Raw genomic sequence first — 14,187 nt, 5'->3', positions numbered from 1 at the left:
TATCTGCGGTCACGTCCATAACCACTAGTAATTCTTACTTAACTACTGAAAGCCCTGTGTCCATATTTTGTTATTTCTACAGTTACCATGTTATAATTGATGAAAGGAAGGGCGTATTCCATATTTACAACCTTGTGAGAAAAAAGTAAGTAGATAAAGTTTTCACGAAAGGTAATAATGCATGGTTCTACAAAGAATTAGCGATCATATCATTAAAAATAAAAATAAAAATCCCCGCTTGGATCAATTTATGCTCTTTTATGCTGATTTTAGGATGCTAAATCCAATAAAACTATTTTTAAACATATTCGTCCGTGGAGTCACGAAAAAAAACAACCTCAAAATTGACCTTTTTATATTTATTTATATACAACATTTGAGATCACTTTTTTTTTTTTTTTTTTTTTTTTATTTTTTTTTTTAGCAATCGGAAACCTGTATATTTAAAAATACTTCCATTGGATTCAGTATTCTCAAATTATTCTAAAAAGCGTATTTAGAATAGCATCCAAGCGTAGGCACTTTTTACTAGTGGCATGATCATTAGTTCTTTAAATAGAAAATTAAAGTAGGTTTGGCATATTTCACAACAGAATATATATTGTAAAACTTTGTCTCATATAGGTTTTGTGGGTAGAGCATTTAATAAAAAGAGCGTCCAGAATCGACTCCCACTACCAGTTTTATTATAAAAGCTTCCACTATAAAAGTATTTTCACAAAATACTATACAAATTAATCTCTTTAAAATCAAAGGTTAATTATAGGTGGTCTTGACCGTACGGTCGTAGACAGGATCTCCAACAGAGCCCCGTAGCAGGCTAAGAGGGGTGAAATTAAGGAATCAATGCTCCGTAGCAAGCAGAGACGGGTTAAGTGGCCAACAGAGCCCCATAGCAGGCTAAGTGGCTGAGGTTAGGATTCCCAGACTGAGCCCTGTAGCAGGCTAAGCCAGGAAATAGGATAGGCGTAGTCCAGTAGCAGACTAGAGGCCTGGGGTTAGGTTCCTCTTGCCAAACCACGTGGTGGTGTTTGTAAACACTGATGCGTGGAATTGTTTGTTTACATCACATAGGATATTACAATATATATATATATATATATATATATATATATATATGGGTGATTCCACGAAAAAGGGAAATTTTCTGTCACGGGCATTTCTTCAAACTACTACTAGAAAGAATCACCTCATTTTTATTTTGTTTGGTAGTAACCGTCACAAAGTAGGTATGCCATGTATAACAGTTTGCAAATATAACACGAAACATACGTAAAAAATTAATTATTACCCAATTTCTCAATACCGTGGGCTGTCACAGACTACAGTTGACTGATTTTAATCAATAAATTACAACTGAAGTCGCAAATCAAACACGATTTAGTGGTAATTAAATGGAAGAGAACACTTCAATGTTTCGGTTTTGTGGAAAGTAAACCTTTATAACGATTATTTTCGAAAGCTTGACCATGCTTCGTTTCTGTCACCTCTATTTCGTCTCAACTCCATGGCAATAGAAAAAATTATCATTGGTCTCAACAGATAGCATAGTCGTCCACATTGGCAACACCCACAAGAAGACAAGGCAGACATGTTTGACTGAAGAACAGGAAAAGTTGTGGGCATGTGTTAAAAGCTATAGGAAAAATATGTTTGTGTGTGGAAAGCAGGTGCGTATACTAATTGATACTCAACACCATGGTATTTATTACTGAATGTATTTGTATGGTATATACCTTCTTTCCCTTGAGGAACCTACGCCTTAACGTAGAAAATTCGTACACAATTACTCACATGTACTGGTTAAAAAGTGGGCCGGTAAAGATAAATTATATTCGATTTTCTCAACTCCATGGTTCTCAACTCCATGTCCATCTGAAAACTAAGGAATCCACGGTGTTGAGACAAGTTCACGGAGTTGATATAATCCTATAGTGTTTGTTATGCTCATGCTCTTCCAAATATTTGTTCTTTCAATATATTGATAGAAATAAAACTCGTTTATGGTCTAGTGACTAGTATGCTCGCCTTTCGTGCGTGGTTCTTGGTTTGTTTCCCGGTGGAAGCTTAAAAATTAATGGTGTTTACTTTGCACAGTGAGGCAATTGAAAAACTCATTTGAATAGAGATGTACTGAAACCTGATCGCGCTGACCATCGCAACGGTCGTAGAGCCGACACGCTGACCACGTGTCATTCACACTCAAAGGCCGGCTGGTGGGTCCTAGCCCATTTAAGGAGTGTTTCGCTGAAGTTCAGATTTGGGACTGTCAAGTAGCCGGAGGTAAAACTTCAGTCAAGTCAAGATGGATGGCATCTATTTTTAACCTATTGACGTCTCAATCTTATGATCAACTAATTGTTTTCTTTTAAGGGATTGTCGAAGAGTCTGAGGACAATATACGGACAGTCAATTTTATGACGCGGATCGGGAGGAATTTCTCCTGTCCCACTAAACCTGACGTTCAAAAAGCGTTGGTAGTTGACATTCTGTGTAGACTAGAACAGCCCTTTCCTGTTGCCTCAAGACATTTCCTTCATTGGAGTGGAAAAAGAGGGCTACTTAACAAAGAACATCGAATTATCCAAAGAAAACAGAAATAATGAGTGCCTTACACTGTCATTTAGTGTGCATTATACAGGGCGTTTCAAAACAATACCGACAACGTTTGGGAGGTGATTCCTAATACCAAGATAAGATAAAAAGTATAGACCAATCTGGGTGCACAAATGCTTCCTTTCGCAGTTATAGGCTGCCGAAACCATGAAAAAAAAAAAAAAAAGAACTTTAAAGGTCCATAGCATAAAACTATGGGACCTACCGTAGTCGGGTCAGACTTCACTTAGGAATTAGTATGTGCGCTATCCAAATATCCGTGTTTCAGAATCTTGCGGTACTTCCACAACAACTTTTATAGAAGTAGTTGGTGAGTACTTCAGATTATACGCCCGTAGCCAAACTCCCTCTATAAAAATTGCTTCGTGAGTACCTCAGGATTCTGAAACATATTTTTGGATAGTGCACATATTAGTTCCTAAGTGAAGTCGTGACCCGACTACGGCAGGTCTCATAGTTTTGGAGCTATGGACCTTTAAAGTTAATTTTTTTTTATGTTTTCGGCAGCCTATAACTCCGAAAGGAAGCATTTGTGCACCCAGTTGTCTATACTTTTCGTCTTATCTTGGTGTCAGGAATCACCTCCCAAACGATGTGTGTATTGTTTTGAAACACCTTGTATATATACCAAATATACAAATACACTTACCAAATGTTGAAAAAGTATTGCACTTTCTACGTGTTGACTTGATCACACAGAGAAGACAGACGGTTTACATAAGCTCAGAAAACAAATGAAGTAGACAATAGACAGGTTTAGTGACTACTTCGTCTGTTTCGTAAGCTTATGTGAAAAGTTTGTCCTCTCCATATGATAGTCAACATATTGAAAGCGCAATAATTTTTCAATATTCGATAAGTGTATGTGTATTTCTTTTTTTCTTATTTACGTCACATATTCATATATATACTCAATTTTGGAACCTTCATTAGATATTTTTTTCATATGTTTGCAGTATTTTCTGGAGTATTTTCGTATAACAAATTACGTGTCGTCTAGTTTGTTAGAATTTTATTCAACATAAGGAGAATAATTCTAACTTACAAAAACTATTGGAAAATTATTTCAATTTTTATGCAAATTATAAGCTTAATCACCTATAAACCAAAACTTATCACCCAGTTGTATCACGTTTCCCAGCTCCATAGCAATTTTCAACTCCGTGTTAACTAATCTCAACTCCGTGATCTATGGTCTCAACTCCGTGGGTGCTGAAAAGTTTATTATTTTTTATTTACTACACCAATAACGATTCAGCTTTGCTGAACACCTAATTAACATGTACTTAGTAGTAGCAAGTGCATGTGATATTTTTATCGAAATAGGCGACCATCAACGGAACAAAAATTTTCCAAGTGAAAATTTCCCTTTTTCGTGGAATCACCCATATATATATATATATATATATATACTTAAAACCTCTATTCTACTTAATATTAGGTAGTCTGAAAAGTACCGAGTCTTATGCGCATGAGATGGCGAATTCTTCGGCTAAAAGTGAAGATTCAACGATGCGAAACTACGTTGCATACCCATTTCCTAATAGAAAATGTAGCGGAAAATTTCATGGAAAGAGCACGAAAATGACCGTAGTAGGGTCGTAAGGAATGTCAGAAATTGTGTTCTCCATCGAACGGCCATGTCTGTACCTTACAATAAAATAAAATCGTATGCTTTTATTAAGTTATCTATTGCTTTCGAAGTCGGCGCAAATAATCTCAATATGCTACGATACAGTACTATAAATGTCTCATACAATTAGTACTTCTCCATACCGACCAAAACTTTTGGTATCTATATTTAAAAAAAAAAAAAAAAAAGTAATTAAAAAATCATTCATCATAATTTCTATCCTAATCATAATCAAAAAATCATAATTTCTATCATCATTCACTTGGTCTTCATATATATCAAGCTACACATAATATACACCACCAGCTTTTATACAATGCATGAAAACAACTTCAGTGAAGAAATAAGTCAAAGCCCTTCTTTTACTATGTCCTTTAATTCTATTATCATTTAGACAAACATTAGACAAAATAATACTTCATACAGCCTCCTAATATCACACATGAACCTAGAAATTATATTAAATGTTACTTACTGAAACCTATATAGAGTTTAATAACTACAATCAACCTATTAAAGATTATTTTTTATTCTTTTCATCCAAAAATTAAACTAACTCACTCTATGACCTATGAAACCCGGAGGTTCAATACCGCGTTCACAAAAGCTCTCCACTGACTTCTATCCTTAGCCAACTGGATCCAATTTCTACTTTGTATTCCTATTTCTGCGAGATCCATCTCAATATGGTCCTCCCATCCGCGCCTAGTCTTCCTAATGGACGTTTTTCGATTGGATTTCCAGTTAAAACTTTGAAAGCTTTCCTACTTTCTTCCATTCTCGTCACATGACCTGCCTACCTGAGCCTTCTAGGCTTGATGACCCTAACAATATTTAGTAAACGGGATAAATTATGTACATACTAGTTCCTCGTTATGAAATTTCCGCCATTCCCTATTCACTTTTCTCTTGGTTCCGAATATTCGTCTTAGGATCTTGTTCTCAAATACTTTCAGTCTATGATCTTCCCTCAGAGTAAGCGACCATGTTTTGCAACCATACAGAACAACAGGCATGATTATCGTTTTTAAGCTTCTAATTCCTTGACAGAATTCGCGACGACAAGAGATTTTGAACTGAATAATAACACGAATTCCCTGCTTTCAGTCGACATTTAATTTCTTTGTGAATATGATTTTCGTCTGTTAATATTAATAAACGCATCCATAATTTGCCGTATTATGGTCCCGACGCACTTCCATATATTTAGTTTTCTCAGCATCTACTTCTAAACCCATGTCCCTGCAAGCGTTTCTTAAGACCTCTGCATTTTTTTCTATTGTTATCCTATCTTCCCGTATTAAATTTACATCATCAGCATACGCCGTAACCTAGTGAATACCATTCAACTCTAAGCCCTGGCCACTTTGATTTTCCTTATAGTGTACTACAGGACAAAGTTGAATAATAATGGCGACAACGTACCTCCTTGTTTCAGGGCATTCTTGACGTGAAAGCTCGTGGACAAAAATTTTCCTACCCGGACTTTACTTTGCGATTCATTTAAACATACCTTAATTAAACTAGTTAGCTTTTTCGGTATTTCAAATTCTGTAAGAACGTTCTACAATGTTTCTCTCCTAACCGAGTCGTACGCCTTTTTAAAATCAATAAATAGTTGATGTACCGGGGTATTGTATTCCCACTTCTTTTCCAGTATATGTCGAATGGTAAATATTTGGTCGATAGTTGATCTATTTCGTCTAAATCCGCACTGATAATCTTCAATAATTTCATCTGTGTAATCTTGCTAATAGAATGTTTGAGAGGATTTTATAGGACGTTGACAGAAGAAAAATGTCTCGATATTACAGTCAGTTTTGTCGCCTTTCTTGTGAATTGGAACAATGATCATTCCACTCTTGTGGCAATTCTTCCTTGTTCCAGATAAGGAGAATGAGTTTGTGTATCTTGTTACACAATTTTTCGCCTCCAGCTAAAATTAACTCAGCCGAAATTTCGTCTACACCAGGAGATTTGTGTTTCTTTAATTTCTTTGTAGCGATTTCTACTTCTATTCGATTGGGTTCTGGAATATACGGCTCTGCGATGTGTATCTCCCTTTCTCCACGCACATTAGTTTTTGGCTGCGTGTTAAGCAAATCGTCAAAGAAATCTTTTCATCTATTTAAGATGCTATCTCAGGGCTCATAGTGGTCTGGTCTCTTGTAAATAGCTGAAGTGACCAAAAGCACACGAAAAAGTGACCAAAATCTCATCATGTCCTTTTTTTCCTTTGTCAATTTCTCCATCACCTCTCTTGTTTGTTGTTTTGTTTCATCTTTTCTCCTTTACTTGTTCTTTTTGAGCTTCCTCCTTTCTTAGATTTTCAAGGTATGCTTTGTAGTTACGGTAGGAACCAGTTCTGGCTTATTTCCGAATTTCTTCATCCCAGACATTATATTTAATTTAGCATTGAGAGTTCTCAAAGCCATGAAATACTCAAATTCATCACCTACTCTTAAGAAGAACATACAAGAAGCATAACACAAGATGAACATGATGAACTACACAAATACACACAACATTGAGCGGAGCGTTAACTATTAAGAGAGAAAACTAAAAGACTATTATGACAAAAGAAAGAATACACACAGAAGGGTTCTCAACCCCACCTTGAGAGCTTAAGCATCCATCAACCATTCACTGTGCTTTAGAAAGAGTAAAAGCTGAAGTGAGAATAAAGCTGACTGTTTCACACGTGGCAGCAAGTACTGAAGCTTTCAGAAAAGTAATGAACGGCAAATTTCTGCCTTTTTCCATATATTTTTATATTTTTCTTAGAAAGCTGCCAATGCAAAACATAAATCATACGAAAAAATCACTTTACCTCTCAAAAAAGTAACTTTTAGTGACAAATTTGAAAAAAAGTAACTTTTAGTGACAAATTTGAAAACAAGTAACTTTTAGTTAAAAAAGTGACTCGCTATGAGCCCTGCTATCTGTATCAGTGAGAACTGTTCCGTCAGCTTTCTTTAATATATAAGCACGTGGTTGATAGCCTTTATTAAATTCGTTGATCCCCTTATACATGTCCCGAATGTTTTTACTTTTAGTATTATCTTCAAGCTTCATCCAAAAATTACAAAACTAAATATTAAGCCATCAATAAGGTGTTTAATGGTTATTTCATACAAATTGCCTTCTATAATAGAATTGGTAGAGCGAGAGACCAGTACACGTCTAAATAAGTCATTATACTTAACGACAAAAATAATTTTTGAATGTACAAAACAATGTATTTCTATGGAGTGGTATAACAGTTTTCAAGTTATTACCTAATTTAAAAATGAATATCATTTGTAGAAAAAGCATAACACACTTTTCTTATTGAAATATTTATGATTCAATTATTTTTTTCAAGATATCAGAAAATCCATAAGAATGATCTGATGCTGAAATCAACAATTAATACTAACCTTCAAAATTTGTTAGTCTGGTAGAATAAAAGTTTACATTTTCATCAAGTTTTCACTTTAGTGTTAAAAGTATTGTCAAAGCGACAAGAAGGTGGGATATAGAAGCGTTATGATCATAAGATGGAAATAAATATGGGTATTCTCACTTCTGATAATGTTCCAGGATTTTCTTCTTACTTTAACTTTCTTAATTTAAAGAAAATGGCAGGGGACTTACAAATGGATTAACTTTAACATGAAGTTGACAAATACTATTGCTAAGCATTACCTGCAATATGTCTTACGAGACCCCAGAGTTTTTGCTGACATGCCTTCTCATACAGTACTTTCAGGAGGTCCTTTATGGTGACAGTTTTACCACCTTCAACCATGCCTTAAATAAGAAAATTTCGAGTGATAGATCCTTTGGATAAAGTAGCAAATTGTATATATTAAAAAAAAATATTATTGAACGAACAAAATCTACAGATACATGGTGAATCTTAAATGTGCCTACGTAAGTGTAAATACCTATTGTATGACGACGTAATAACTGACAGGTACACAAAGTACATAGAGGTAAACAACAAGTAACTCAAATACACCAAACACTTCGTTTCACAGAAAATTCTAAATACTAGATCATTATAAAATCATATTTTAATATTGTATATATTTTTTATTATTTTAAAAATTATGACGAAATATTAGTGAATTCAAATGCATACTCTCTTAACGAGCAAAACGCAGAAAATATTTAAAATAATAATAATAAACTTTTCTATCTCAACCATCTGACGAAATCTATCCCTGCATACTATTTCAGAGCAAAACCTCATCCTATCCGTTCTTCTCCGCATCTCTAGAAGACTCGCTACCACACGAAATGTAAGGTGTTCATATTCTTTCCATATATGGTGAAATGTATGTGAAATAATTCTTTTTATTAGTACGTGTTTTGTCCATATCTTATGGACTGTATGTGAAATAATTCTCCTTATTAGTACGTATTCTCTCCATATCTCATAAACTGTATGTGAAATAATTATTAGTAGTACATGTTCTGTCCACATCTTATAAACTGTATGTGAAATAATTCTTATTAGTACGTATTCTCTCCATATCTTATAAACTGTATGTGAAGTAATCATTCTTATTATTACGTGTTCTCTCCATATTCAAAAACTGTATACGAAATAATTCTTCGTATTAGTTCGTGTTCTCTCCATATATCATAAACTATACGAAATAAATCTTCTTATTAGTACATGTCTTATGTAAAAAAATACTTACTGATGTGCACTGTTCAAGTTCGCTTAAGAAACAACAAGCACTAAAATTTACGTGTTTCACTGTACAAATGTACAATTCATGTAGCAGCGAGCGTTCTTAAGGCCTGCAGAAGGATTTGTTGGTTTAGAGTTTAGATTCCCTTTCAGCACCACGGCTACCTTAAGTTGAGATCCGAGCAATAAACGAATGCTGGGAATCGAACTCGAATCATCTGCGCCAAAACATGTACGCTAACCACATAGCCACGAGCCACGAATAAGCTCTGCAGAAGGAGTAAGTTGGTGCACCGGAACACAGTTCACCGGATGCTTTAGGTAAGCCAAAGTTTTTGGATAACTAAAATATGCATTCTATTCTATTGCTAAGTAATCAAAAATGCAACATATTCAATAAGAGTACAAGTTAAATAGACAAAGTAAGTAACGTATATATTTAAGCTTTATACATATAGTAACAACTATTATCTCATAAACATCCTGCTATTAATGGCAGGTACTTTACTGCGAACTGACAAGCTTTCATGCATTGCAGTCCTCAATTTACCTTTTCGTCTTGACATAGGGTTTATCCTCTTTCAAATCATGCACCAATTGTTACCTTATTCTACGTTTTTTTCGTTTTCCTTTCATACGTTCCTCAAAAGATTTTTTTTTTTTTTTTTTCTACAGTATTTTAACCAATTTCTTATACCTTAATTACCTGTCGTTCATACTTCCCACTACCTTTGCATCTAATCTCTCATATTTACACTAAATCTAAATTACTCAACTTTCTTGCGGCAAACTACAGGAAAACATTGTAACGTTCTGTTGATTGCTATATATCAGTATCCCAGTCGTTAAAAACACAATGACCGCACATCGATCTGATATCAGTTTCTGCGCACCTAAATTTTATATTGTTACTTCCATGTCACGAATCGCTAGTAAATATGTTGGGGCGAGATATAAACTACACGAAATGGTGTTATTTATTACCTCCGCCTAATATACAAGAGAATAAATATAAGGAAAAGAATAACTTAATGAAAGAACAATTTATAAGTCACTTCATAAATAAGATGCTAGATACTTATTTTATATTTTATAGAATTAAGAATAAAGATTTAATATGAGAAGAAGTCACTGTACTTAACTAAGATTAATTCATACATAATATGAGAATTACCGATCTGATGATAAAGTAAGTATAATTCTTTCGTCAACCGAAGTGCAGTTTGTATATAAAGAATACCTCCTTTTACGACATGGTGGCTTGTGCCATTAAGTAAGTCATCCAATCGTACCGAAAGAGAACCTGTGGAGAACACCCCGATAACTAAAGAGCCACCTAGAACTTTCATTTCAAACAACTGACAGTCGCTTGTCAACTCCATGTGGAGTGGTAGTTGCCACAGTTCCAAACATTGTCCCTTAAGTTAGTTAGAAGATTGTTATTTAATATATATAGTGTTCTTAAATATACATATTATACTTGATTTCTTGTTTCCAAGACCAACCTTCTTGTTCTTACATTGCCTGAGATTTTCATATTAGCCATAGAATTGGCAAGAAAGTACAGACACAGTGGGTATTAAGACGTTGTAACCTCGCAAATGCAATCAAAAGAGAGATGGAGAGAGGACGGGATGCTGTTGTAAAAATCAGCACGGGAACTTGAAAGAAATTTGTTGAACTTCACTCTTGTTCAGCATCCCGTCAGCATTTTTATATATATATAAAAGTGAGTAATCCAAGTCTAAGTCATAATTCTATAGAGGAAAACCTGTTCGTCTAGGCTAAATTGACGACAGTTTTCACTAACGCCGGGATGTGAGTGACGACCTCACATTGTCTATGTTTACACATGTAAACCACAAAGATAAATGTTGAGTCTTAAGGAAAGTCACATCGGTAAAAATTTTAATTCTTTTACGCTACAAGCTAAGAACACAAAGTTTTATGCAGCCTCAGAAAGCTGCATTAGTACATTAGGTAAGTTTTCTTCCGTTAGCTTGTAGCGATAAAAGAAAGCTTCATACAGCCTCAGAAAGTTATATACAAGAATTAGTGCATTCGGTAAACTTTCTCTCCTTAGCTTGTAGCGATAGAACGAAGTTTCATACAGCCTCAGAAAGCCGTATACAAGAATCACTACATTAGGTAAGCTTATTCCATTAGCTTGTAGCGATAAAAGAAAGTTTCATACAGCCTCAGAAAGTTATATACAAGAATTAGTACATTCGGTAAACTTTATCTCCTTAGCTTGTAGCGATAAAACAAAGTTTCATACAGCCTCAGAAAGCCGTATACAAGAACCACTACATTAGGTAAGCTTATTCCATTAGCTTGTAGCGATAAAAGAAAGTTTCATACAGCCTCAGAAAGTTATATACAAGAATTAGTGCATTCGGTAAACTTTCTATCCTTAACTTGTAGCGATAGAACGAAGTTTCATACAGCCTCAGAAAGCCGTATACAAGAATCACTACATTAGGTAAGCTTATTCCATTAGCTTGTAGCGATAAAAGAAAGTTTCATACAGCCTCAGAAAGTTATATACAAGAATTAGTACATTCGGTAAACTTTCTCTCCTTAGCTTGTAGCGATAAAACAAAGTTTCATACAGCCTCAGAAAGTTATATACAAGAATTAGTTCATTCGGTAAACTTTCTATCCTTAACTTGTAGCGATAGAACGAAGTTTCATACAGCCTCAGAAAGCCGTATACAAGAATCACTACATTAGGTAAGCTTATTCCATTAGCTTGTAGCGATAAAAGAAAGTTTTATACAGCCTCAGAAAGTTATATACAAGAATTAGTACATTTGGTAAACTTTCTCTCCTTAACTTGTAGCGATAGAACGAAGTTTCATACAGCCTCAGAAAGCCGTATACAAGAATCACTACATTAGGTAAGCTTATTCCATTAGCTTGTAGCGATAAAAGAAAGTTTCATACAGCCTCAGAAAGTTATATACAAGAATTAGTACATTTGGTAAACTTTCTCTGCTTAACTTGTAGCGATAGAACGAAGTTTCATACAGCCTCAGAAAGCCGTATACAAGAATCACTACATTAGGTAAGCTTATTCCATTAGCTTGTAGCGATAAAAGAAAGTTTTATACAGCCTCAGAAAGTTATATACAAGAATTAGTACATTCGGTAAACTTTCTATCCTTAACTTGTAGCGATAGAACGAAGTTTCATACAGCCTCAGAAAGCCGTATACAAGAATCACTACATTAGGTAAGCTTATTCCATTAGCTTGTAGCGATAAAAGAAAGTTTTATACAGCCTCAGAAAGTTATATACAGGAATTAGTACATTCGGTAAACTTTCTATCCTTAACTTGTAGCGATAAAACAAAGTTTCATACAGCCTCAGAAAGTTATATACAAGAATTAGTGCATTCGGTAAACTTTCTATCCTTAACTTGTAGCGATAGAACGAAGTTTCATACAGCCTCAGAAAGCCGTATACAAGAATCACTACATTAGGTAAGCTTATTCCATTAGCTTGTAGCGATAAAATAAAGTTTTATACAGCCTCAGAAAGTTATATACAAGAATTAGTACATTTGGTAAACTTTCTCTCCTTAGCTTGTAGCGATAAAAGAAAGTTTCATACAGCCTCAGAAAGTTATATACAGGAATTAGTACATTATAAACTTTCTCCCCATAGCTTGTTGCTATAAAATCAATATTTTTACAGATATAACTTCTCTCAAGAGCCGCCAACTGACAAGAATGATATGTTGCGCTGCGATCAGAATTCACTTACTGCCGAAGAAAGAGAGAAAAAAGGTTTCTTTATCAAAAACAGATAAATCGGAGATTCCAAACCCAAAGCAGACGATCAAATTCAGGAAGTGACAAAAATACTTTTTACCACTTAAAATAAAAAATACTTCATGTGAACTTCCAAACACTTTTTCTAATCTATAGATCTACTACTCTACAAAATATAATTAAACATAAAAGATTAATGCATCAATTAATAGATATGTAAGCTTAGAATAAATAATATTCGAAACACTGCCGTTACTGAAAACACAGTGTTGTGAATACCAACCAGTGTCAAAGTTGAGTCCTTGAGTATCAGCGAGATATTGTAGTATGTCTCCTTGCTCTTCTAATTGTTCTGTTTCTCGCAGCATAGCTAACAACTCTTCAACTTCCTGATCTGCATATTGTGTATCAGATGTTGATCTAAAAGTAGAACAGACAGAAAAGTGATTTCTTATTATGTAGTGGATCTAATATAACCAAGTAATACTTGAAAAACATCCAATGTTTTGTGTAACAAGCTTTTTAATTTTATTTTTTTTATTTTATTATTTATTTATTTATTTATTTATTTATTTTTTTTTTGTTAAACCTGGAAATACATTTTAAATAAACCTGGAAATACATTTTAAATAATAGTGTTTAAGAATGAAGACTTGATAACCAGATTTTTTTTTTTTAATGATGAAGACTTTTATCCATTTTCGAATATATATTTTTTCTTTCTATTGTTTTTTTCGGATACATATTAGTATAAATTTTTCATTGGTTACATTATAAGCTTGCCGGGATTCACATCAAATACTCAAAGCTAAGGAAGAATTGGGTTGATTTCGTAAAATTCAGAGGGATGATACCGTTATCTTCAAGTTGCACGAATGTGCACTGAAGTCGTATTACTCACTTTGCAGCTATTAACAAAATACATTGCCGTAAGGGTTAGTACTCGTAATAAAAACTTTATTTCATTCTCATTACGAAACGGAGCAGATTATAAAATGCCGACAGAAAACAGGAAGCAAGCGAGATAAGCTTTCCCGTACTTTTGAATTGCTGCTGATACAAGTATTTGCATTTTTTCTTTCCTTTTACCTTTCTAAAAATAAAAGAAAAGCATACATCAAACTCCAATGCTGTCTGATCAAGGATAGTCAAAGTTATATCCCATCTCAACATTGTAGTTTTGCTACTTTGGCATTTTAGCTTAACTTGTATTCTGCGTAAGCTATTACGTTTTCGGAGTCTCTTATCAGCAAACCCAATACTTGCACATTCCATGATTATTGCGATTCATCAAAACCCAGTCAGAACCATCGTTCTCGCGAGATAAGATTGATGAGCCAATCTCATAAAAGCTATGGGAAAGACGCCGTTCTTCACTATCCGATGCTACTGAATAGAATTGTTGTGAACACAAACAACCAGGACCAGTTTCAGAAGATCGCGTATACGAAGTACATCATTTTGTCTGTCATTTTCCA

At 34.3% G+C, this 14,187-nt stretch overlaps 1 protein-coding gene across 2 annotated transcripts in view; it reads right to left on the bottom strand.

Moving 5' to 3' along the window:
• Window positions 1–14,187, bottom strand: part of LOC145681103 (putative phosphorylase b kinase regulatory subunit alpha) — a 147,011-nt gene that overhangs the window by 34,512 nt on the left and 98,312 nt on the right. For both annotated transcript variants that reach the window (XM_081752511.1, XM_081752510.1), the window contains 2 exons: window positions 12,993–13,129; window positions 7,937–8,041 (listed from right to left, as the gene is read on the bottom strand). In XM_081752511.1, coding sequence (XP_081608637.1) covers window positions 7,937–8,041; window positions 12,993–13,129 — 242 coding nt within the window. The remainder of the gene's footprint in view (window positions 1–7,936; window positions 8,042–12,992; window positions 13,130–14,187) is intronic.

The sequence above is a fragment of the Thermobia domestica genome, chromosome 3, assembly GCF_964235325.1.
Source record: "Thermobia domestica chromosome 3, izTheDome1.hap1.1, whole genome shotgun sequence".
In the NCBI taxonomy this organism is placed as follows: Eukaryota; Metazoa; Arthropoda; class Insecta; order Zygentoma; family Lepismatidae; genus Thermobia; species Thermobia domestica.
Note: the sequence above shows the minus strand (reverse complement) of the source record. Positions and strands in the feature narration are given on the sequence as shown.